This window comes from Haliaeetus albicilla, chromosome W (genome assembly GCF_947461875.1).
Source record: "Haliaeetus albicilla chromosome W, bHalAlb1.1, whole genome shotgun sequence".
NCBI classification, from domain to species: Eukaryota; Metazoa; Chordata; class Aves; order Accipitriformes; family Accipitridae; genus Haliaeetus; species Haliaeetus albicilla.
In genome coordinates this window covers 2,019,892-2,046,777 of record NC_091515.1, presented here as the reverse complement: position 1 = coordinate 2,046,777, position 26,886 = coordinate 2,019,892, and the positions used below count along the sequence as shown (strand labels likewise).

At 42.7% G+C, this 26,886-nt stretch overlaps 1 protein-coding gene across 2 annotated transcripts in view; it reads left to right on the top strand.

Annotated features, from left to right (window-relative positions):
- The window catches only part of DCC (DCC netrin 1 receptor), a 571,720-nt gene that overhangs the window by 430,916 nt on the left and 113,918 nt on the right, over nt 1–26,886 (top strand). For both annotated transcript variants that reach the window (XM_069774824.1, XM_069774823.1), the window contains exon 12: nt 1,959–2,008. In XM_069774824.1, the coding sequence (XP_069630925.1) occupies nt 1,959–2,008 (50 nt within the window). The remainder of the gene's footprint in view (nt 1–1,958; nt 2,009–26,886) is intronic.

Below are 26,886 nucleotides of genomic sequence, written 5' to 3'. Positions count from 1 at the left end.
CTTTAGAGAGTCACAGATGTTCAGGTCAGAGGCAACTTCTCACGACAGATGCAGCCTGCCTCTCCCGGAGCGTGGATCTCGAGCCAGTCTGCTCATCTCTGTGTGCCACAGCTGGCAGCTTATATGGACAATATAGACTATAGAAAGAGACAATATAGACAACGGCCCCCATTAAGCCCACCTCTATACAGCACATAGAATTTCATCAATTCATTCTGGTGAAAGTTTTGGCCAACATAAGTGATTTGCAGAAATATTTATGTATACATTTTGCTTGGTGACCTATGTCCTGCGCTCCTAGACAGCAATTTTCAGTGAATACTGAAGAAGGTGAAAAGAAAGGTATGCCTGATTTCTAATGTAGATGGATTCCAGCTCATAGCTCTTTGCCTATTAAATTATTCTCTACAGCCAGAAGTCCTTTCCCCATTCAGGTAACAACAGATAATAATCCAAGCACTTCTTAACACTACACTTGTTTAAATAAAATCAATTTATTTGATCTCTAAGATGTTTCAGGTCTCAGATCATTCTTGTAGATCTTTGGTGTATCAATTCAAATGGGTGGACAACTGCAACAAGAATGATTTTGCCCTAGTGTTCTTGTTAATATTATCTAAAAATGTGTTAAATGGCTCTTCTTTGGCTCTCTTTTTCCCTAATCAATCCCAGTGCAAACTATTCTTCAACTGGGTATTCACCATGATCCTTTTTCAGCTCTTTCTTTCCAAATTCAGGGCCACCTTCCTGTAAGCATAAACTACATCTCTGCTTTTCAACTGTTCTGTAGCCCAGGTTAGCAGGCAGTCATTATTTCTCTGAAAGGAAAATAAAGCTTCGGGTTTGTGTCAGGCAGTTGATGTTGCACCAACCACGAACTTATTTTTAAAGCTCTTGGCTCCTCAGCGGTTGAATTAATACTTGCCATCAGCTGGAGGCATATACATTTGAACCATCGTTGCACAAACGTATTGGAAATAAATGTACAGCAGATAGGGAGTGGAAAACAGGCAGAAATGTGCCAGTAAATAGTTAGTTGCTAATGGCCTGTCCCACTGTGCAGATGCTGGGCATTCCCCAGTATCCGCGCCGCGTCTCGGTGGTGTGAGCCCAACCCTTCCCAGGGAGGGAGCTGGCAGGATGGATGGGATACACGAATCTGCACCGTCCAGGTTTTTCCTACGACTATAGCTAGAGAGAACATGAGATTAAAGGAATTTTTAAGACGGAAGAACCCCCTTGTGTCAGAACCATTTGTTTTATTTAAAGCAGTGGGTGCCAGACCTTCTCGTTAATGCCTCGTGAGGCACCTTTATAGGACCACGTGTTGAACAGCTATTAGCCCCATTTAAGAATTAAAGTATATTTACCGGAATGGATGTAACAAAGTTTAGTTGTATAAAACCAGGTATGGATTATATATTATGTACGACAAGCAGAGCCTTAATGTACAAAGCTGTTTTTAAATAATACCTAAAGACAAAGTTTCTTTTCTCTTTTCCCCTTAGGCATCGTTGTAAAAAGAGGTGCACTGCTGCCGCTGAGAGAGGAATACCCTGCTCTGTCTGTATATAATATCTGTTCAGAAATGCACTTTAATACATAAAAGCCAGAGAAAATGTGGCATGTTCTTGTTTATTTCTGACCAAGTTTGTAACAAATAACTGAATGCAAGTGGTTGGGCTCACTGCAGGGAGCCTGCTGACTGGCTGTTTAAAAGGCTTACTAATAGGTCTATCAAAAATGGGAAGAAATGAACAGATGCATTTGTTTTTCCTCTCCCTAGGGGACCTCTGAAGGGCCACCTGGATTAGCTGCATGGTTGTGATCAGATTATAAACTAGCTGTAAAAGCTGCACTCTTTTCTTTCCAACAAGAGAAATACTCGATGTAACCTACCCTGCCTTTGATGCTAATGGCGATATTTCCCATTTCTTTTTGCTTTTCTTCCCTTTCAGTGCCCAGTGCCATGCCTCAGAACGTCTCCTTGGAAGTGGTTAACTCCAGGGTAAGTCTGCCATGTGCTCAGCACCTCATGGCCGGTGATCACAGGTATTTGTGTAGCTATTCCTACTTTGTGTAGCTTCTTCATATACAAAGAGACCCAATCTGCCCCTGCATGTCTGGGAGATCATATTAAAATAAGAACTGAAACACCCAAAAAATGTTTTAGAGAGAAACAGTGATTTTTCCAGAGAGGCTTCAGCAACGGTAGCATCACTTAAACTGAGGTGAACAAGCAGAAACTGTTCCCTGATTGCAGATTAATATCTGCAATAAACCTAACTGCACTTTGATTAAGTGGAACAATCTCAGGGAATACTGAGAAGCAGAGCTCTTCCTGGGGAAGAGGTGGTGTGGGAAAGAAATATTTTATTGGTAGGTTATATGCACCACATGCAGGTAGGTCTGTTGTCATCTTGCTTATTCCAACAAATATATTTGTTTTCTGAACAGTGCGTTTCTTTCTCTTAAATCCAGTACTTGCTTCCTTAAAAAATTCTAACATTTCCACTGATGAAGTGGGTTGATGTCATTTTGTAAGATAATATTGGATGTAATAGGTGTTAATTATGCTTACTACTTGTTGAGTGCTATTTTGGGATATATTTTGAAAAATGTTTGAGATTATTCCCTTTCTTTTTATTCATTCCTTCCATTTACTGGACCTACATAAGCTTTTATTCTGTAGCCAATTTCAATGATCGGCCCATTTGGACATGGAAAAGCTCGCACTTCAGAGCGTGGAAGAAAGGCACAAAAAGCCCACTCATTGTATCCTGTCATGATGTCCTCTTGGACATGATCTTTGGAGATTTCCGTTTGCACAGCTACCAAGGAGTAGGAGCCCCAAGTTCACCGACAAGGATAAACTCCAGTTTCGAGAATATTTATATAATCTCTGATTTGCTGGGAATGCTGAGTACCTGTCAGTTTGATCTTTCTCTTCCACTGCTCATTTTCATGACATCAAATGTATATTCTGTTTTATTTTTATTTTTTTTAATGCACCCAACTCCAGTTACTTTTAAATTCCTCTTACACGTAGTGCCCAAAGGGCATTGGTGTCTTGGCACATCTTGTTCCAAACGTTTGTGTTTACTTTTTCTTGCTTATTCTCAAGGTAAAATGTCACAGAGCAATTGATCACGTTTCGTGACCTTTTGCGGTGATCATTTACATTTAAAGTACTTGGAACAAAAATAGAAAAGAAGCTGTGGGGTGCGGTGCTGCACAGGATGGTGTGCGGATGCTCCTACCCTACGATGTGCTATTGCGTTATTGGTGCTTAGAGGTGGAGATAGTTTGCAGGGATGGCGTGAGGGAGGATGGGCTGTGCGTCCATCTCGCCCTTATCCACCGTCATCAGAGGTCGTCGGTATGTTCCCAGTTGCAGAGTACTAAACGTTGGAAGTCTTGATGGGATTTTCATTTGCAGATACAAGTGCTGTATTGGACAAAGGTAGACTTTGGCGTTAATCTGAGTGTTTGGCTGGACTGTATTGTGCAGGACTGCTGTTTCATGATAGGCAAAAGAAACGGGTCGCAGTCCTTCTGTGCGTGACCGAACATGTGTGTTGGAGAACTACGCCGGTGGTAACACGAGGGCTTCTCCATCGCCCCTAGAATGAGGCCGCTGTGTGACCTAATAACTGTGTAAAAAGGTATCTTAAGGGTGTATGTGTGAAATGGGGATCTTTATCAGGCAGAAAGAAGAGATGTGGAACCAGCTGGGACTCTTTTGGGCTGTATCCTACAGGTCATGTGGACATAGGAAAGAACAGGTACCAATATATTCCAGCAAATCTTGAGAAAGCATAAATAGAATTTAAATTTTACATCTAGGTAATTTGGAACAACAAATACAGAAATGAACTAGACTCACTAAATCTTAAGGAATAAAAAAGTTTTTCAAGTAGAAGAATCAGCTTCAGAGACCATGCCCCAAAAAAGCCTTGCCCATTCTTTTGCAGTACAACTCCTATGGCATTTGTGGTCGAGGCACAACTAAACTGCTAATGTTGTAAAGGGCTGTATGCAGTCTCCCACTCTTGTAAAAGGCTGCAATAACCCAGAATATTGTACTTTTGCAGTCTGTTTTTTCTCACATTCTTGCTTTTCTTCTCTCTTGGCAGCAGTCAGAATTAATTTGATTAAACACTTATCATTCACAAACTGATTAAATCAAACCAAACAACTAAATAACCCTCATAGTTTGCTAACTGGATTTGAATGGTGCGCAGAAGAGCCCAAAGGCTGGCCTTGGCAGTTCCCAGAATTGTTTAAAATTTTATCTCTAGTTTAATAAGATTTCTCTCTTTATGCTATTTTTCTTTGGCGGTGGCAGATCTATTAATTTAATAACATAACGGAGATGGCCAAGCAAATGGGAGATGCTTGATAGGAATTACTATTATCATGATTATTGCTTAATATTGATGGTGTTCTGTGACTGGAGACCTCGGTCAGATCAGAATTGATAATGGTGAGGACTGTGACAGAAATACAGTTCCCTGCCTAAAAGAGATTTCACTGTAAAATGCAACACAGAAATGGCTGAGACAAGTAAGGGGCTAACTCAATATCAGAAGCTGGCAAAGTGCATAGGGTGCTTGCATGGACTTTTAATTAGAGCTAGGTGATCTAATAAGAGAGAAGAGATTTATTTTGGGTGTCTTTTGTTTCAAAATACTCCATTTTGCTTAAGGAAAAGGACATGTATAATGTACAAAGGAGTTTTCCCAAGGGATACCTGCAGCAATGGCTTCTGTTTCTGGCAGAAACAATGTGGCAATGGCCAGATTTTGATCAGCAGAGGAGGTCAAAAAAGGGAAGCGTTTTTATAGCAGGCTTTTAGAAAACAAAAAAGTGTAAGACCTGCAATTCTAAGCCGAACTAATTGTCTCAAGTTTTATCTTTTAAAAGAGAACATTTTTTTAAAACTTCAATCTATAGAATAAGGAGATCTGCACTTTGCTGTAGCTGGGGCAACAAAAGAAAAAAAAAAAAGATATTCTTATTTTGAGGGAGCTCCAACAGATCTGAACTCTTTTGAGCTGGCATACAATTTCTGCAACAGCCCAACTGTTGCTTTAGCTGGGGGCCGTGAGCTGGAAGGCTGAGAGTTTGCTCCTTTGCTCCTTTTGTCTTTTATTTGAGGAGATCTTTTTCTTCCTTTGAGCTCATTTCTTCCACCCTTTTCAAGAACCAGCGTGAAGGCAACTGTTTGTGGTTATTTATGTATTTGTTTACTTCTTTACTTCCTTGCTTTAAATATTGGTGCGTTTTTACTTTCTGTAATTTTTTAAATACTAATTAGCAAATCCAAAGTGCATAAATAGCTATAGATTTATCTAATTAAAACTGTATGCAACTTTATTTCTTCTTCCCATGTTAAAATACAGAGAAAAGTGAAGAAATAATTGGAATGAACAGTAGAAGCAGAATTCCTTTGGTCATATTTAGTAGCAATTTAATCTCGGGATGTAGTTCCACTTAGATGAATAGGGATTGCTTCTGGGGTAAGATTTTTCATAGGGTAGTTAGAGCCCTGAGAACATAACTGGTAATGTTCTCCTGGGGAAAGTTAAAAGACACGTAATGAATCTGGGGGGGGTTGTCATTTCTTTTCTGCACGTCTGTTTGTATCTACGCTTAAGAAAAACTTCACAGTCATTATGCCCCATAATGTTTGCAGAATCATACCGCAAATCAAAATTTGCACTGTTTATGAGATTTTAAAAGTACCAATAAATAAACTGCAGGAAGAATTATCTCTATCATTAGTTCACATTAATAAAATATGGGGGTTTGTATCAAATTTAACGAAGGAGAAGGTGGCCTAAGCTAGCAATAGCTGTGGATCGTAGACTCGAATTCCACACTTGCAACGCTTTGCTGAGTATTATCCGTAGCTCTTCCCAGTGTGAATAATTGTATTGTTTAACATTCGCTGAGCAAAACTCTCCCCTTCTTTTTGCCTCATGTGGTCAATTATTCCTAGCAAAACCTCGGCAGCTATGGAGAGCTTATTTTACTGTCAGAAGAGCTAGGCTAGTGGGTATCAGGACCTCCAGCCCTAACAAATCACTTAATTTCACACTACTTAAACACACAGGTACGTGCCTGCTGGAGATGCTCCATATTCATGGCAACTTTGACCTGCTCAGGGCTGCAAGGCGTTTCTGCCGTCGGACCAGAATTCAGCAGCAGAGCAGCTCATCAAGCCCGAGCCCGGCTGCTGGATGTTCAATCGCAGCTGGCTGGCGTAAGGCTGAGCTTGACTTCGGGATCGGCCCAGACGAGGGCAGACTGTGGTCAGCGGCACACCAGCTAACTCCCTTTTTAATTATGTTCAAAAATTTTAACGTTTTGTAATGGAGAACGGCGCCTGAGGTGACGAGTGCTGCAGAGTATCTTAGGGTAGGTAGGTACTTCGGAGCTAGCTATACTTTTTAAAATCACATTGGTATTTTTATGTTGTTGCTCTGTCCTTTTTCTAAATTATTTTATCCAAAGGGTTTAGGCACTTGAAGTTAGGCATCTGGCTGCCTGCTCTCCTAGGCGCTCCCCTGTGGGACGTTTTACATTAACCCATATTTGCCAGTCTGTGGCCAGAGAGGCTCTGCTGATGGCACCTAAAGGAAACAAGCCTCTTGTCAGGAGTTTTACATCATCTACACATAGGTCTGCCACTCAGCTGGAAAACATTTAGCGGTCTCCAAATTAAAGTCATCACCAAACTATTGGCTCTTTGACAGTCTGTGGAAAAAAAGCCTTGACGATTTTTAAGCTGTCAAAGTGAAACGTTATTAAGTTTCTTCTCCTCCTCCCCCTCTGATTTTGGTCCCCGCATTGATTTCTGCTGTTGAGAAGGATGCAGACACGAGGAGACGTGCCTTGGGATGCTCCGTGACAGACGTGAGGCATGCAGGAGCCAGATGTTGCCACTGCAAAAAATATTTTTTTCATTGCTTGGCATCTGGGTCTGGAGGCTGCTTTGCACTGACGGCAAGTGATACACTCCAGCACAGGCAAAGAGATCAACCATTCTGTCAGATTGCATTTAGCTCAGCTGCTTAAAATTGCTCTGCTACTAAATGTACATTAAAATGTGCTATAAATGCATCCTAAACCTTCAGAGGAATTGTTGCCGAGCTGTATATCATAGCTGTGTAGTGCCACTGGCTCACTGGAGGATGAGGATGGATTGGGCCCTTTATGATAAAGCAATATCAAGAGAGAATGTTTCTTTTAAGGCTGGACAGACTGCTTAAAGTAGGCGCGATATATTCTCTTTAGCGTCTTTTATTGCATCTGAAACATTTGGTTGGCATGGGAAGTATTTTTCCCCCAAACGAGCATTATTTATAATGCTCAGAATTGACATTAGGAAGCATTTCTTTACCGAGAGGGTGGTCAAACCGTGGAACAGGCTTCCTAGAGAGGTGGTCGATGCCCCAAGCCTGTCAGTGTTTAAGAGGCATTTGGACGATGCCCTTAATAATATGCTTTAACTTTCGGTCAGCCCTGGAGGGGTCAGGCAGTTGGACTAGGTGATCGTTGTAGGTCCCTTCCAACTGGAAACATTCTATTTCTATTCTATTTCTATTGTAATTCTAATTCTGTTCTAATTCCATTCTAATTCTATTTCTATTCTAGTTCTATTCTATAATTATCCCTTATCTCGCCAGTGAAGTTTAAAACTGCCGAAGAAAGCAGCAATGATCTGGCCCGGGGTAGAGGAGCTGTCTCCCATCCCAGTGAGGGGGCTGCTGGGGAGCCCCTCCGTGCCTCCCCTCCGGCCTCACGGGTGAGGTTTGCAAAGCACCGATCCATCCCTCAGCTCCAGTCGTGTCGGGCGCTGAGTTTCGCGGCTACAGACTGGCTAGGAGAGTCCGTTCTGGTCCTGAAACACAGCAGTTGGCCAGAGCCTCCTGGTGGGAGAAGTCATCCCTTTTTACAGACAGAAAGACTGAGACCTGAAATACTTTTTCAAAGTGCAAAGTACTAACAAAATTACTAAGTGATGAGATGCTTACACGTAATGAAACAGTTCTGGCGGTACAGTTTATTTTGGGAAAAATTGAGGTAATATAGCTGGTGGGTTATGCTGTCAAACAAACTGCACCTTCAGTAGCATTGGCCACAACCCACCTACAGCGGGGATGGTGAGTCAGTAAGTACAAAAAAGCCACGAGAGCTCGGCAACAGTGACAGCCGAGCAGTAGGTTTAAGTGCTTACGTGGGGCTAACCCTGTGCACAAGGCTGCCCTGTGATATTTCCGTCTGGCATTTCATGGCGGGGATGAGGGGACAACGGGGTAGTTAAGCTGGATTTTAACGTGGTATTTGCAAAGTGTGAAAAACATGGTCCTTTCTTTAAGTAGCTGATGTTTGTAAAGCATTGTGGAGACTGAAGCTCTCAAATATACATAAATGTTGTGGCTGTAGGAGAAGATGAGCTGCAAACTGGAAATTGAGATTGGATTCCTCATAAAGGAATCAATATCAAATAAGTAGTTTAAAAGAACCAAAAAGTAAAATCAAAATGACTGTCACCACTATTTAGAGTTGTGTCCTCGAGACAATTTATGTAACCTTTAAATATATTATTTATGGAGAAGACCACAGAGAAAGAGCTCTTTAACCTTTAAATCTATTATGTGTAGAGAAGGATAGTAACAAGCATTGAGCTTAACCTTTAAAAGGAGAAAATTTGCTGAAACTTGTAGATCAATACCTTCCAATTCTTACTTTTAATTATACATGTTTCTGAGACCAAAACTGCTTGTGGGTCACTCTCTTAGAAAACATCCCTTGAACTAATCCCGCTGGAAGATGTGTCGTAATCAAGAAAGCATTATAACTGTGCACTTCAAAGTGCATTGAGGTATTTATCTTGAATAGAACGATAATTTTTTGTTGCACTTTAAGGGTATCGTCCATGTCTGAGACCTCACTGCTGAGTACCTATAAAGTCTCAGAGGTTATGGTGTCAAAACTGGACAGATTCATTTTGTTATGGGATTTGATTAAACCTTGTTCAAGGTGATGAATGTTCTGGCCACCTTTCCATTTAAGATAAATTTAGAGATACTATTAAGCCACTTAATGCACCCAGGCAACACACAGAGTAGGAGCTCTGGGCAGTTATTTCTTAATGATAAAGACTCGGGAGCTTCTGAACAGTGTAGCACGAGAGGTTTACCCAGAGACCAATAAAGCAAATTAATGAGCTATGACACTGATTAGTAGAGCTATATGTTCCTGGGTATCTCTGAGAGAAACAATAAAAAGACTAGGGAAGGAGAAAGACAAGGTCGGGAGGAATGGGCAGGGGAGCAGATAGCGCGTGCTGCTCTGCCCCTCTCTCCGACCCAGAGCCAAGAGGAAGGAGATGCCGGGCTAAAAGCTGGGATTATATTTTCCGTGCTCAGGACAACGTGATCGCTGTGTGTCTTTGGAAATAAACATGCCAGGTTAAAGTACCAATATCCCTTCTAATGTGAGCAACACGGGAAGCTTCTGAGTCAAACTTTACTGATCGTGAAGGGATATTAATGGTAGCAAAAATATTCAGCCTACTGACCCTGGGAAATGATTGTAACTGCTCTACCTAGAAGCTTGATATCAGGAAAAAAAACCTCTTAAAATTGTCATCTGGCATGCCTCTAGGCAGTTGTCCCTGGCCACAGTGGAGGGCTGTACCGCCGGGCAGCCAGGGGCATCTGGGGGATGCCCAGCCAGCATTTTGGCAGCTTCTGGTGTTTCCCTCTGGAATCCCAGCCATCACGGTTTCCAGTATTATTCTGGGAATTCTTTACTCTTCCTCCTGTGCAACTTTTGAATCTTTTCCTGTATTCTGGGAGGAGGCTGTTTCGATACAATCCATATATAATAAGTGCACAATATCTTTATCTTGTATTTTATGTTTTTATATGTTAATTTTACATCTATGGATTAGATGTAGGTAAGAGTCATGGTATCAAGAAGGCACTAAATATTAGAAAAAAACCAACAAATGAATATATGCCAAAGAATAGACTTCGATTCTGGATAATGAGTAAAAAATAAGTTTCAGGATATTAAAAAAAAAAAAGAATGCAGTGGTTATCCTCAATCACAAAAAATTAATCTGAATTTTTTTTTCAAACCTTTGCACAGTGTGGCAAGGGACTAAAGACAGCTATTTCCAGCGCTCCGTGCAGTTGCACCTAATGTTAATGAAGCTTGTCTGGTTGAAAACTCTCCCTTTGGCATATGACGTACACAGGGCAATGGTTTCAGTCAGAGCAGATTTGGGTTTTTGCTTGAGATGTATATAGCAGTATTTTTTCATTATGAGCCTTGTAATACTAATGAGAGGTTAGAAGTTTATCTTTGGTTTAGGATGATGCCAAAAAGTAATTTTCACCCGTGGGCACTGCTATACCATGACCATGTGCTTGGCCATCACAGGCTCCATCCAAAGTGAAAATAGAGAGAGTGTTTAATGCCCGTTGAACTGGGAATGCTCTCTGCTTTGTGTTTCTATCCGGAAAAAATATTTTTGACCTGCAATATTTCCTCTGAGCAACTGAATGATGGTTTTCTTCAAAGTCTAATATTTACACGGTCAGTAAAACTCCAGCCTTGAGCAGGGCTCTCCCGTTTCTTCTCGTTGTAAAAACCTCTGAGTTCACTCAGCCTGTTACTGCTTGGGCTGGAAAGAAGGCGCAGAAAAAAAGGTACCTTAGAAAACTGCTGAGACAATAAAGAGTTCTTCTGGTGCTCTGGCCAGCCTTCAGTCTGTCCCATGGCGATCTGTCTGTCTCATGCTCTTCCAAGAGCATGCAGTTGTCAGCTCCGGCTTGGCTCTCTGCTTCGCACAGACGTAGAAGGATTCAGATCCTCCCGAAGAAAACCTTGACTTCACGAGGCGTTTTGTGGTGTCAGAAGTCCCTCAAAATCCACAAGCAGGTTGGTACAAATGGCTCCGTCCCTGCCAGGAGACACGTTTGGATGCTGCACATCATTCAGTTGTTCTAATATTTACTTTTGCTCCCTTAAGAGATCCTTATCCTTTTGCAATTAGGCAGTTAAACTAACAAAATAATTTATAATCATAACAAACAAAGCAGTGCAAATCTGTTCCTAAATATATTTCTCCTTAATATGATGTGTTGTGGTGAACAGTTTATTCATTTATAAATATGTTCCTTGAAAATTACTGGCATAACATTAGTCCTGAGAAGCACAACATTGTTTTTAATATCAGACAAAGTGACTGAACGTAGCACAGCTGCCTCTCTTCCCAGCAAAATTTATTTTGAGAGATATATATAAAAAGAAGCAATGCTTTTAGTTGAGAACTGGGAGCTGGTAGGTCTGTGTTTTAATCCCAGCTGGTTTAGGAGAAAAGGTTTTATTCTGTGGGTCGGTTCCATCTGTCTGTGGCAGTGCCCTACTTTCTCTTTCCAAAATTTGGAGCTTGATAAAGTCCTCTTGCATTTGGAAGTTATGTAAGCATCTTCAAAATATTTTTTTTTCAGTGTGAGCTTTCTGACCCCTGTTACAATTTGGCCTTGAATTAGGGATTTAAGCACCTTCCAGAATTGCATTGATCTTTCAAAGTGCTCGTTCTGTCTCAGAGCACAGTGTTATTTCTATTATTTACCGTGATCCGGTGAGTGGCTTGCCCTTCCCAGTACAGCCCTACGGTGTGCACTGTGCTTTCACCCCGTTCCAGGGCCACAGCATTTGAGCGCAGGCATTATCTGGTAGAAACCAGACTCTAAATGTAGGCGTCCAAGTTGTCGTCATTGAAACTCTTCCACGCTCACTGCTTAAGCAGCAGACATAATGCTAGGTGACCTATAGACAGAATTTCCGTCAGCCTATGTGTTTCATTTAAGGGAATCATTGGGAAATGTGTTTTGTTCGGATTTCTTGAATGAGTTGGAGGAAACAACAAACTTTTCCTTGTTTGTGAGCAGACAGGAAGACAAATTACTCACTGTAAATAATTCACTCGTCTCTAATTCTGGTTCGCTCTGGTTTAATTTTGTAATACTGCCAGATTTTATTCCACATTGCTTTCTTTAGTTTTCTTTGTTATTTAGTCCTCTGTGCTCTAATGCCTTTTCTGTAATTGTTTTGACTAGGGAACATCTTGCAATTAAAAGAAAAAAAGAACAGCAGGGTTGTAAAAGAGCGTAACACTACTATTACAGCTGAAGAGGCAAATAAGACCGGGTATCCTAACACAGGCAAGGCCAAATGGAAACAACATACCAGAACACAACCACGACGGGAGTCGGACTTGCTTTTGGCATCCAGTGCTGCTCCGACTACCCGACAGCAAATTAAGGGCACTGTGCGGTTGTGGGTTTGAAGGTCCCGTGGGCTGTGCTGAAGACTTTGAGATATAACGTCAGGAGCAAGTCAGCCTAATCCCAGAGCCCTGGTAGAGGCAGCAGCCCCGAGAGCTGGCCGGTGCCGGCAGCACGCTCGCTAACCTGGGGCTGGTCCCGCTTGTCAGTGTTGCAACTTGATTTGCTCCTTTTTTAAATGAATCAAGGGTATTGCCCATTTAAAGGAGCAGAGAGACATTAATGAAAGCTGTAAGGTTAATGGACGTAAATTAAAGGACATTAAAACCCCATACAGATGCTCTCAGTCGGATGTAAAGTTGTGGTTTCAGTGAAGCGTGAACCTCCTTGAAATACCGCAAAATGAGGGCCAATTTATTTCTGAAGGAGGACATCCACACTCGAGTATGATGCTCTTTAATTTATGGGTGTTAACTGCACTTCTTAAAATAATTCCTTTTACTTTCTTCTCTTGTCAAACCACAAAAAGCAGCCTCTGGTTGCTAAAGTGGTCTCCCCTTTCCTAAATAGATTTTCATCTTCCAGGCGCTAGAGTGGGGAAATGACATTTTTTTTATGATGATGTTCAGACCCATGAAGTAGGACCAAGCTCACACCCTCAGCTCCATGCTCTTCCCATCCCCTACTAGCTGATGGGCAATAACACTTTGCAGTCGTGTCTGTACATTGTCGATTTTATTATTATTTCCATGTTAGAGGGTCCCTGAGCACCGCTGCCTGTCTTCAGCATCTCATCCTGCAGCTAACACCACCCTAAAGGCTGCCACGAGCTGCTTCCCCGCAGCTCTTTAGTACCGAACGTCAGCAGAGCTTGAGAGCCTGACGCTTTCCCAGCATCACGGATATTATTCTCTGCTCGGTCATACGCTAGTTCAATCAATTGCTGTGAAGAAATAAGCGTAGCAAGAAATTATTGATAATATTTCAGATGTAATCTAGATCTTCTTAAGCTGCTTTAGAGTGCAAGGCTTCCCTTTCATCCCCATGTCCGTAAACACCTATTCTGCACGTTTCCTTCTAACAGCCAGCCGGGGTTAACTTGTCTTACCTTCCTATGCCGCTTTTATATTTAGCCCTCTGGGTTTTTTTAAAGGGGGAACACATAACATGCAAATTAATGTAATTTTTTATAATCGCATATATTTATGTATATTTCTTTGGCTAAAGTCCAGTGAGTAGAATCAGTGGCCTTGAATGACCTTATTTAAAAAAACCAGAAAATGCAGTTTCTTATTCAGTGTGACTGGTTTGTGGGAGAAATTACTATAATCTTCTAAAATTGTTATTCGTGGGGAGGACTCCTGAATTATTTCAATTTGATTATGTAAGCTAGCAGCTGACCTTTGATGAACTCCCATAAAAGAGCCAGGCTTCCCATCTGAAACTCGGCACCTCCCTTCGAATGGACGTGCGGAACGTGGACATCTCTGCCGAGGGGCAGCTCAGGGACGGGCTGGTCCCCGCAGCGACGCCGTTCCCTCTTCTGCAGCGGCGAGCGCCTGCAGGTCACAAGGAAGGGATGCTCTTCGAGCTACGGCATTTGTGGGTGTTAGCAGAGGATGAGAAGCAATGAGGGGGGGAAAGGGAAATCTTCGTTTGCGTTATCCACAAGATTTCTGCCTTGACCGCAACGTTGGTTTTAAAGTTTTAGTAATGAATAGGTACTAAAAAGCCTGTGAGGGAATGCTGTAAGGCTGGAGCAAGAGGGTTCACAATTGGGAGGGTCAGGTTTGGCAGCATTCGGGACCACAGGGGATGTGCTCAGGCTTATTGCTACCTTTCAGTACTTAAAGGGGGTTTAGAAGAAAGATGGGGACAGACTTTTTGGTAGGGCCTGTAGCGATAGGACAAGGGGTAATGGTTTTAAACTAAAAGAAGGGAGATTTCGACTAGGTATATAAGGAAGAAATGTTTTACGATGAGGGTGGTGAGGCACTGGCGCAGGTTTTCCAGAGAGGTGGTGGATGCCCCATCCCTGGGAAAACTCCAGGTCAGGTTGGACGGGGCTCTGAGCAACCTGATCTGGTGGAAGATGTCCCTGCTCACGGCAGGAGGACTAGTTGGACTAGGTGACCTTCAAAGGTCCCTTCCCACCCAAGCCATTCTGTGATTCTTTGAGAGCGGGGAGCGCACTTGCCTTTAATGATGTGGTATGCAATAACCAGGAGACCAGATTGAAGCAAATTGGTCCAAGCAGTGTGATGATGGGCTGTGCGACATTTGGCTGATAACTGTGGTAAATCTGGAACGAAGGCATTTTTCCAGCCCTGCGCTGCGGCTACCGTTTCAGCTGTCTGCTACGGTCACGGGCATGCACATGGTTTCTCTAGGCAGATAGCAAACGTGGTGAAACAAATTGGCACGATTTGCTGCTTTATTTCTGAAAGGTTGACTGGAATATAAAACAGAAAAAATGGAATGGTGATCCTGTATGGGACTGTATGGGAAGCGAGGGTAGAGATGCTGTCGAAGCAGCTTCTCGAGGCTACAGCATGACTTCTGGCAGATAATCATCTGCAAAAATGTGAACAACAGGAGAGATTTTCTGCAGTATAAAACAAGTTTCCTCTTCGGACGTATCTACATGTGTATTGGAGCAGTGTGGTGGTTGAAGTGCAAAGGAAAGAAAGCTCTGCTGGAGGAACACGCTGGCTTGGTGGGGAAAAATAACCGAGTAGTAACAATTAACTTTCATAAAGTGTTTTTCATCTTCAAAGTGCTTAACAAATGTGGACTAATTAATCCCCACAGTTCCCTCATGGGATGTTAGCATGGTTTCATGCATGGGAAGCAATTAGCTTTGGAAAAGTGCTGCCTCAACACTGAACCCCTTTAAGAGGACGATGCTATCTGCTTCTGCAGACACCAACTGAGGCTGAACAAGGCGGTGGCCGATGGCTGCCGTCCCGCTGCCGATCTCAGGGGGCTGATTTTAAGGAAAAGCATGAAAAAGTTTTTGATTTGCTTCCCTAGCCCAAAGCTGTCTATGCTGCTGAGCACCCCCCTCAAGGCACTATATATGCTGTCTGAATAGCAATCTGTATAAAATTAGATGTGCATGCAGCTCTGCTGCAGGCGGAGTAAATAAGAGTTTGAATAATCAAAGGCAAAGTGTGGGACATGACTTCATGGTGAAGCCTTAATCGATTCCCTCTGCACATGTCTTAGGACGCAGAGGTTCAGCCTGTGCTCGTTCACATGTTTTCCCATGGATGCCTGCCCCGTGCTTGGTGCAGAGCGTGCCATCGGGTTTGGAAACCTCCGTACCTGTGTTTGCCAGTGGCCGTCAAATATCATCCTTCGCTCAGTCATGCACACGCATGCCTAAATAAATGGAGCCAGAACTATGTGATAATACCTTAAAAAGTCAAGTCCTCCATCCCTGATGCAATGGCCTAGATGTTCCTCCTCTTTGAGATACATTAATATTATTATGTTAATAATAATAATATTAATAATGATTACTAGTTGCCTCCACTTCTTGCAAGGCTGTGGTCAGCTTGTGTGGAGGTGGTTGATCACGTAGAGTTTGCCTGCACATGAACAGCAGGGACCGTTGCAGAGTTTGACCCTGTGGTTACGAGCTGGTTTTATTCCTGCCCCTGGTTTTGTACCGGGCTGGTCAGTCTTTCAGATGTGGCCACGGTAGTTGCCGCCTTCATCTTCTGATGAGCAGCTTGGGCCGGGAGTTGTCATTTTCAAGTATTGAGCAAACACAATTGCAAAGTCAATAGAAGTGGTGGTTTGAATAAATAAAGGACTCCAACACAGCCAAAATGGCAGCAAAATTGTTAAAGAATTGCATAGTAAACATCATAAAGCACCCTAAAGTAGTGAAGCTTAATCTTTCCCAGAATAATGGAAGAAGGGGATAATGTCATCCTTTCCACAGGAATGCTGTGAAAATAAACTCATAAATGAACATATAAGTTAAATTTGATGGTGTTTGCAAAGTGCTTATGCTATAGAAATCCTAGGAGGAACTTAGTAACTCTCTCTCCTGACTGGGACTGAAAAGTAAGTTGAGTGAACAGAGTGAAACCAAACTAATGAGTATCTTTTAGTTAAATCAGATTCTGTGCAATGAGTCAGACATAGGAAAGGCATTTCCTTACTGCTATGTCTTGACTTTGCAGGTTGACGACATTTCAATATGTTTTTTGCAAAGATTTCCTAGCTTATTGAGAAAATAAATGGAGAAAAAGATAACTCCATATGGATATCACAGGACAAAATTTGTGTTCTGTAAACAGGACAAAAGTTTTTAGCCCCATTCTGCAGATCTCTGGTATTTCAGCTAATAATAACAACGTTGCTTAGAGCAGAAATCGACTGTGATAGGATCCAACCTGCTCCGTGATGAGTGCCTGGAGCCATTTCTCATGGTGGTCCAGAGAAGAGATCAGGCATGAACACATTCAGTGTGGCTGAAATCTCATGGAAGAAAAAAATATGCATGTATAAGTGTGTGTATATATATATGGTTGTAATTGCCACCAGACTTATAAATGGGTTGGGTTGTTTTTGAAGATTTCTAGGTTGGCATAAATGTTGGATTGCTTTCCATCCAGCGTGGATGAAGTTGAGTGGGAACAACAAAAGTACATCCCTGGTACAAACAAAATCTCCTGCAGTGTTTCCAGGTGCTGCTCACAGGATCTTCAGGTGGAGAGAAAAAAACCCTCATACCAGAATATACATATATTTTTAACTAGAACAAAATAATGTTTTCTATACTTTGGTCTTAGAAGCAGTTGAAATTTTTAATTGAAATTTTCTGGAGCAGTTCAGCCTGAGGCAGTTATCTTCACCAGTAATGAAGGTAATTCAGTCCTACAGGTTTCACCTGCTTCAAAAATTTGCTGTTGCGGAGGTTTCACTGCCTTGTCTAAGGGAGTCATTGCTCCTCCAATTATTCCATCACCAAACAGATTTCTTTTAATCTAAAAAGTCACCTTTTTCTGCTTGTTGTCTGTTTCTTTACCTTCTATTTGAACATTACTGCTCCCCTCCAATATCCTGGAACAAACTTTGGTAAGTCTCATGCATATTCATAAGTTTATTTTCAGCACGGCTGTTCTGTAGCTCTTCTTATGTGTTAATTATATCCAGAATCTCTACAGAAGTTCTCAGAAGTTTCCAGCTGTTTAAAAACCTCGTCAGAGCTGCTGTGTGCCACAGTTGAGTGCAGAGCCTAAGTATGCTTTCAGTGTTGTATAAAAGAGTCAAAACATCATTGCGGTGAAGTACCAACATAACGTTTCCTGTTCGTTATTTGCCATAAAGAAGAACAGAACCCAAACCAGAGTGAGAGCACAGCAAAAAGAGGAGCTTGCCAGAGCAGCTGCTGTGCTGAAAAATATATTAGAATAAGGTGATTTTCTAAGTTATTGGTCGGGGCTGTCTGTACGGCTCAGGTAAGGATTAACGCTGCCTTAAAACGAATAGGCGTGCCACGTCCTTTGTTCCTATTTATTTTTTGAGATGGGTTTGCTGTAGCGGAGCATGCTGGAGGCAGTAAAGGGATGCTTCGTTTTCCACCCCGTGCTGCTCTGCGCAGCGCTAAGGCAGGGGCTGGGAACACCCCACGGGCACGGAGGGGCCCATCTCCGCACCTCATCACGCCCAGCAGCTTTCACCCTTCTCATCTTTTGAGCTTAATAAGTTTTTAGAATTAACTGAGAATCAGGATTAATTGTAGGAAGCAAACCTCTTGGACAGTGGGAGAATATTTTCTTTCAGGCGCGAGGGAATTAAGTTGACTCTGTCAAATATGGGCAACTGTAACCCCAAGACTGGTTGGAAGCTGATGAGTAAGTTAGGTATTTTCTTCCTTCAGGTCTTCTCCAAAGTTCTCCCAGGACATTGGGAGAGCTTCCCTGGCTTCAGCAAGCACCGCTTGCCCCCCATGGATCGCTGCAGCAATTGCTGCTGGTTTCAGCATGTCACTGTTTGCAAATGCTCTTTGTTGGCCACTGAGGTAGAACAATAACCACGTGGACCTGAAAATTTGGGAAGTTTTGGGGATTGTAACTTTTTCGCTATTGAAGGATATCAGTCCTGCTGACAGAAAGAGTATTGTTTCTAGAAAGGTGTTTTCCAGAAATATCACTTTGGTGAGGGGTACTTTTATGGAAATCCCTTACTGTTGCATGCTCAGAGGTAGCCGGCAGTTGGCATAAACCAGGATGCAAAGGGGCAGTGACGGTTTTATTTATAGGTTTGTATTTGCAAGGGCTGAGGGGGAAGGCTGTCTCCAGCAACTGGTGGCAGCCTGGATTTACACACCCAGAAGACAAGCAGAGCTCGTGCACTCCTTGGCCTGCAAGGGTTAAAGGAAAGGACATTTTGGAAAAACCTTACATGGCTCTTCCTTAGAATTATAAACATCTTAGTATAAGGTGTTGGGGGTTTTTACAAATGAAAAACTAACGCAGGCTGTCGCATGGTTGTGATTTTCTCCTGCATTCCTCCCCCAGATCAGTAACTCCGCTGCCGTGGTGTTTGGCTCTGCAGATGCTCTGCAACGCCAGCCCGGCACACGGGGCACCGCGAGCACGGTTTAGAAAGGCAGCGCTGGATTATTCCTCCCAGCGTTTTCTCATTTCCTATTTATTTTGAAAGATGCTATCTAAGCTTCTTATTGAATTTATTGCTAATTACATTAAAAAAGTAAAACTGTATTAATACAGCCAAATTCAATGAAGACTGACAGGCATGTTGCTTCTGAGTAACTGTGATTTAATCACACCAGCAAGTAATTTGCCCAGTGCAGAGTTGGTTAGCTGCTGTTACTCAGCAGAGAATACCTTTGAAAAAATGCTCATTAATTTCTTTTGACTGAGCTCAATATTTTACGATTTTTGCATCCAAACTGTGGAAGTTGGGATGGTTTGATTGACTTAGAGTTAAAAACTATTTGAGATAAGGAAAAAAAGGCACAGAAATAGAAGCAGAAAATCGTATTTTGTTTGGGGGAAGTTCCATTCAAAGCTGAATTTTGCACATCTCCGTGTTCCCCGAAGCTCTTTAGATCTGGGAGCAAATGTACCCTGTTTGTAAGGGTTAGACGGGAGGATCTGCAACGAGCCTGCGTACCACGGCGAGAGGGTGGCACAGCACAAATATGTATTCCTGGCGCTAACTCCTGTGCTACAGCACTTGCAAATTCCTGCTTTTTCCCCATTCATACCAGGAGATGAAGCATATGGAAGAAGCTCAGCCTAAACGATGTGTCCTTTCAAATAACTGGCTGTGTACTGCCGCCTCAGTGTTTATTACGAAGAGCTATTTCTTCACTCGTTAGGACAAGGATCTTTTGTTCTCACCGAAACGCAATAAAATGAGCCATCAGAAATTTGGGAATGGCTTGTCATAAAAGTTTACTGAGTCAGGATCCTGCTGTATGATCGAATAAACACAGAAGTAATTCATTCTGGGGCTCGGTCTGAGCGCTCGTGGTTCAAGATGTGAGATAATTTGGGTGTCTATCTTCCTTTGATTTCCGATGGCTTGTAATGAGTCATAAGATTTCTGCAGCATTGGCAGAGTTTTTTAATTGGATTTTATTTTTATTGTATTATTTAGTATATAAAAAAAGAGACAGCAAGTGCTTGTGCTTCCCTCATTTTCTTTAGCATTTCTTAACATCATATTTTAATTGCCTTTTATGCAGAAATACACACTGGCAATATGTTCTTTTATCATCCTCAAATATATTGGCCTGGTGCCATTTATAAAAGAAAATTTCTCTTCTGCAGTTTGACAGTAGAGTGTACAGATTTATGTGATTTTTGACATTTTCCATAATTATTTTTTTATTACTGTAAAGAAGAATGCATGCAAAATTAAAAAAAATAAAAGCTGCTTCATAGGGGTGAAATTCTTCCTGTCCTTCAGGATGGGAATATCATTGTTAGAGGCACTTAGGAATGCTTGATACAATTTACCCTTCATGTTCTCTTTTGTCTTCAGTTCCTTACATGTAATTTATTTGCTTAAAAGTGCATAATGATACAAGGTCATGAGATAATGCCTGTATCATCAGCGATTAATAGCAAATGGTATGGTAATATAAGAGAAAATTCTTTTAGAAGTGCCTTGAATGCTGGCAATCCTCATCTCTTGCGAACACTGGACACTCTTGAGATGCCGTATAGAATAAACTGCTGAACAGAAGGTACTGGTCTGGTAAGCAGGACATTGCATGTGTCCTGCACACCTTTCCAGGGATGGACGGGCATATCTGTTGACCTGAGTTTCCATTTCTCAAAGTCTAAGGCGCTCATAGAAGCGGACAAAATTGTTTTAGTGATAAAAGCTGTTGGGGAGGGATGGGTGGATGCAGAGATGTGGCGTGTCATTAATGTCAACAACTCCGAATGGGTAAGACAGTCGAAATCCGTCTGTTACTACTTATTTTCCCTAAAGCTAGTGGATGTACAAAGCGAATCTCTGCTGTCAAAATCTAAGTGCCACCAGAAGTCCCCACTGCGGCAGGCAGGGCTCTTGCTGCCTTTTTTCTGCCTGCCCAGAGCCTGGGGGGGATCGTCACAGCAGTGAGCCTGGGGGCACGGGGGAATTGAGCGGTGTCGTGAGATGAGAGCAGAGGACGGCTGCGTACTTTATAACTTGTAATGGAAATTGTTTCGTATACCCTCCTTCAAAAATATTTGGCGCATTTTGGAAGAGGGAAGGATGCGGGAAGCTGTGGGTTTTGGCAGGCGTCTCGTACCGAATTACATGACTGCAGGGTAGGGGCTGTATCTGCTTGATTCGCAAAAAGAGCAGGTAGATGTTGGGTTCAGAAAGCTACGGATTCACCGATCCAAGTTATTTGCAGCCAAGGAAGCAAGGACTGAAAAGCAGGGCAGGACACGCGGCGAGTCATTAGGCAACCGGGAGCAAACTTCATTAGGCTGCAGCATCCAGGCTGGTAGGGAATGCCTGGGCGCTCTGATGTCCTAGGAAAAATGAGCTGCAGGTAAAAGTGGGAGTTGTCTGCTTTATTTGTTAGTTTTGCTTTTTCATGCATTCCTTCCACCTAAAAAGAGCGAGCCCTGGAAGTCTGTTTGTAAAAAGCCTGCTAAAACTGCCATTTTTTTTCTAGAAACTAAATTAAGGGAATAAAATGGTCCAGTCCTAGGAGTCAGGTTGCTTCTCCAAGGTTTGAGGTGGCCTTGTGCACACCCCAACTCTCCCTCAGTGCTTGGCGGTTGAAATGGCTGGTACAAAATAAAACTGAAAAATGCAATACCCAAATAGAAAACCAAACCAGAAGAACTTCCAATTTCCTGGTTGCATTGACTTCACCCATAGCTCCAGTTCTCCAGCTGAGCTCCTTGGAGGGCATTTCGTAAAGACGCTATAAAGATGGTTGAAATACTGAAGCAATAACTAGTGGTTGCATTAAATAACTGGCTCTTAGCTTATAGCAACATACAAGCCAACAGGCGGTGGTGAAATTGAAATTAGAACTCTGAAGCTTACAAATACCCTGGTTTAACTGTGCTTCTTTTTTTACAATTACATTTGAATGCTTTCCATCACATTTTCCGCCGAGCTCTGAGCCTGGGGAGAGTGCAGTGTAGCCACAGGACATGGTTACACACGCACAACCATCTGACTAGCTGGTTTTACTCACCAAAAGTGGGTAATTCTTGAAAAATAGATCTGTGTTCGCAGAGACTTGTTCTTTGCTGTTTTGTATGTTGTTGTTCTTTAATTTATAAACCAAACAAGTTTAGGAGTGTTTAGTATTTGGCAAAATTTTAGTATACTGCATAGAATGAAGAGATGCTTAAATGCAGCTGAGAACGTGCATTGCGAGGTAAGCTGAGTTCCTTCATGACTCTTCCATTTGCTGGTGTTGCCGTTCAGACTGAAGTTGGGACGTTCCTATTGCATTTTTAGGTAATATTGGGCTTGGCAAGTTAAGTATTATTTCTCTCTTAGGTGCATTTGTGCCTTCAGGCAGGTACAATCAGCCTGTGATGATTACGTGTCTTACCGTTGATGAGAGAGGTCAGTAAGATCTGTACGGAGACTTTCAGCTATCTGATAACAAGTTAAAGTGAAAAAGCAAGTAGCGAGGCGAGAATTGGTGCAAAGACGGAAAAACTGTAGATTAGCGTGAGACAACCTTCTGTACCCAGAAGAGGGCTGGCCCTGGAGCAGGGGCAGCTCCAGCGGTGGCCTCGGTTGCCCGCTTTGTGTCGTGCCTGCCTTGGCTTTCCCTTGGATGGACAAAATTCTTGGGAGGATGGGGGTGGCCGCGGCTCCTCGCTGGCACCAGGATTTAACTCCGGCACTTCTGCTCGGCCGCGGGCGGCACGCCAGGCACGGCCGCGGGTCCGCCTGCCCTCTCCACCATGGGTAGTATCACAACACCATTAACTCCATATTGATTTTGCATTCAAGAAGAGAACTGTAATTACGGAGAGTTTCTATGCGGAGGTATGGGTCTTCTGCCCGCTCGCATAAGCTGCATTTTGCATGTTTTATGTCTCTATTCCAGCCCAGTTCCTCTGCCAGGTTTTGTGCCCGTGATTAAAAGTTATAGCTTTGTTCTGATGGTACAGTAGAAAACACCGAGGAAAAATATTGTCTTATTCACCCTTGGCTGCACGTGTAACAGTAACGAATGGTGCGTGTTCCCAGCTCGCAGCTGGGGTCAGTGGTGACCTGACTCAGCTGCTGCTGTTAATTTAAGAGAGATGGCGATAGCCACTGTGTTGGGCTGGGGTGAAGGAGGTGCGCTCCCCCCCTTGCCCCCTTAGGTAATAAACTAATTGTCGTGTGGCTCTGCCTATAAGCTCAATAATTTTATTAGTTTTTCAGCACAGACCAGAAGGCCAGAAATGAAATGATCGCATCTTGCAGCGCAATATGTGCCCAGGACAGTTAACGAAATAGGAACATTTCTCAAACCATTGGAAGAGATTGGGCAGTGTCAGTAAAAATGTGGCCATATTGGTTTACTGTCTTCATGTATTTTCACTGTAGCATTTTAATTGCTAGTATCCAAGATAATTTTTCCATTTATATTGGCCTTTAAAGGAAGAAAATTGTAATCTCTGGTAATACAAAAAAATTGGGAATGAACTTGGCAGGGAGATTTTTATTTGTCATTTTGGTGATGAAGTTATATGCTCATCTGAACCTGGCTGTAACAGAGGATAAGGGAACTTGTATCTGAGGTTAACCGAGTGCATGTAAGAGCGTTGTTTTCACCATTGTGGTGAACCAGCAGATAATTTCTGGGTCAAGATTTCCCCTACAAAATGACTGAAATGAGAGTTGGAAGGAGTTGTTGTGTCCTCTGGTACCACAGCTAATGCACTGCTAGTCCCAGCAGTCAGTTTTATGGGTTTGGTTTTTTCATTTTCCTTTCCCCTACCTCTCTTCCCCCACCTCCCCCATGTACTGGTAAAGCATTTAAGTGCTGGTGTTTTCCCACCACATTTGCTGGGGGATTGTTAGAGTGTCACTGTCATACGTCTCACTGGATATCACTATTTGTCTTTCCTGAAACACCCTGAATTTTCCCTTTCTTAATGTTTTTCTGCCTCTTCTAGTTACGCCCCTGGGTACCATCGTGAGCGATGCCTTGCCGTTGACATTTATAGTTTGTATACACTTTATGCTCTTCTCTTCCCCCCAGTACTCGTGTGCCGAGTTCCCTGAGGGACAGATTTTCATTAAAATGGGCAAGGGAAAAAAAAAAAAAAAAAATTACATTACTGCACGCAATTACTGCAGTTGCTGTTATTATTACTTGTATTAATGTGGAATATATGCACTCTAGGCATGTACAAATACAGGCTCAAGACCTCACTGTGCTAGACAGCATGACAAAACAACAAAATAACAGCCTTTGCCCCCAAAATTAGTCGGAGGTATTTCTGGTGGTTCGGAATACCTTTCTGCATGGCTGCTATTAAGATATTTGCAAATAAGCACACATTTTAGTTCACTAGTAATTACTGCCATAGTCGTTCTCTGTCGAATTTGCTACTTCCCAGCCTTTCCGTATCTTGAATAATTCACAATATTATACACTTTCTTCTGCTATGTAGCTCAGTAAATAGCATCACCAGTGCTTGAACTTTACATACAGTCTCCAGCTAGCGAGCAAGTCGGTCAGGGAGGTGATTTCACCGATGATCTCGCAGAGCATACAGGCAGCGAAGTCCAGCTCGGGTTCAACCGGCGTGGTGGAAGGGAGCAGGGAGGAGGAAACACGACAGGGCACGTGCAGCATTCTGGGGAAAGAAACTACTGGTTTGGTGCCAGAGGAGGTGGATCAGAAGTGCATCTCTGCCTTGCGGGCACCAGGAACGGAGGCCAAGTTGTCGAAGCCAAGCCTCTTCCTAAGTGCCCTCTGGAGTGCTAATCAGAGGTTCTGCCCAAGGTTTTAGATGCGATGAAACCCGCTGTTTCCTGACTGGGAATGCGCCTTTCCCCGTATCGATGCTCATGGCGTGTGCCTCGCAAGCAGCATTTTCTCAGAGCTTCGCTGCTCTTCACTCAAAGCGGGACAACCCACCGCTGCCGCGGTGAGAAGATGGGCTGCAAAGGTCACTGGCACGCACTGGAGCTGTTCGTCCTACGTGACCCACCTCCAGATACTACCTGGCCTAAAATAAGCATCATCGTTTGGATTTCTGGTTTCCAAAATCTGATTTTAACCTTGACTTCTGGCTTAGACCAAATTCTCCAGTTATGGGGAGGGAACCCCTGAAAACACATGTGAAGGTGGTGCTGCCATATGTGTCTTGGCTTATCAAATCCGATGACATGCAAATTGAGGTATTTCCATGCTTGCTTGGCAGTATTTCAAGAGACGATGCTCTAACGGCACCTCTGTTAGAGGTGCCTGAATCTTGAAGAGATTTGTTTCATTTGGAGAAGACTCCTTTGTGCTTCAGCCACAGCAATAATTGTTTCCAAGTTATGAAAAGGAGATACCTGGAGCTCCGGTTCCCCTGTGAGAAGAGCTATAGCAGCCTCGTTGTTTTGGCCTGGCTGAGAGCTCTGTAAAAACTGATTTCTTCTTGAATACAGGCAACTTAAATAAGCACCCAAAAGGCCTCTAAGGTAAATTCACCCAGGAACAAGATTTATATTAAGCACTGTCTGTAGCTTTCTTCAAGATGATTATTGTGGGAAAGTGAAAAATGAAACTTCATTTCCTACTCGTTTAAGTTCTGGAACATATAGGCAAGAGTCATAGAGTTTATTTTGAAAAGGAAAATCAGGTTTATGCTAAAAATGAGAGAGGGATGGATGGATTCCCACGCAGACAGAGAGCGCGTAGCAAGCCTTGGTGGGACTTGTCTCCGCCGGGCAGAGGTGATGTTGAAGTGGGGAGCCGCAAGGCTGCTGGACAGTCCTGCTTGGCTCATGTATTGTACTTAATTTCTCCTGGTGCCCTCTCGCCCCGAGGCGCTTGTGCTGTCTGTCGAGACAGAAAGTCCTCTGGGGCAGCGCCTGCGGCTCTGGCTATGCATTCACCACGGTCAGGCCTTAATTTCATTTAGAGGCAATAGAAGGTAGTACAGAGAACAGTCAATACCACACTGCCACCAGCTGAATTTTATGAAATTATTTATTGACATCTGAATTTATTATTGGTTTATTATTAGGCAACAGGTTTTGTTAGAGAGCTTGTGGGATATTCTTTGTGGGACTCCATTTTTCCGCATGGGGTGAAATTTCTGAAACCATCCAGTTTTTCATTCAGCCTCATAGTTCAGAGACTACATGCTGAGTATGGAGGCTCGTAAGGGATGGAGAAAGCTCATCTCTAGAAAAAGTAATATAATGAAATTAGTCGAAAGAGTTACCCAGGGAAAACTTAGTTTTTAGAATTTACAGGGCAATGCAACTGGCCCGAGCGTCTTCTGAAGAAGCTCCAGAGTGCCAGGAACAGGAATGAAATCGCGGGTGTGGGAGAAAATCTGTTATCCCATGATGTTAGTGACTGTTGGTTTTGCTGTCCTGTAAAAGACTTCATTTGGACTATTTTGGACAACATTTCACTTTGAATATTTTAAATTTTTTTCATTTTTTTTATCAAGTCCCTGCAGTCCTCAGGGCAGATGGGGCTTGTCCCTGATTTCTTTCAGTTTTATCCTCCTGTTCAAGGATGATTTAGAGAGAGATTGAGCCATATTCATTAATATGGCATATTTAGGTACGATTGCTCTGCAGCTGTAAACACTGAGGTCTTTTCTTCCCTTCCCATCGCATCTCTTCTAGCAGCCAGTCAGATCATAAGGATGAGGTGTCTGTTTCCCCATACGTTATGGAACATAAAGTTTTTAAATAAGCCAGGGTAAATACTAAAAATTACTTAAATTTTCCCTGCATTTGTCACTATCTCATTATATACACATGCTAAAACAGAACTTAAAAAAGAAAAAAACCAACACAAAACTTTCTTATTAAAAGTAAAAACAATAGGTGCCAAAAACTGTATGATTTCATTGTTAAACATGTGCAGTCAAAG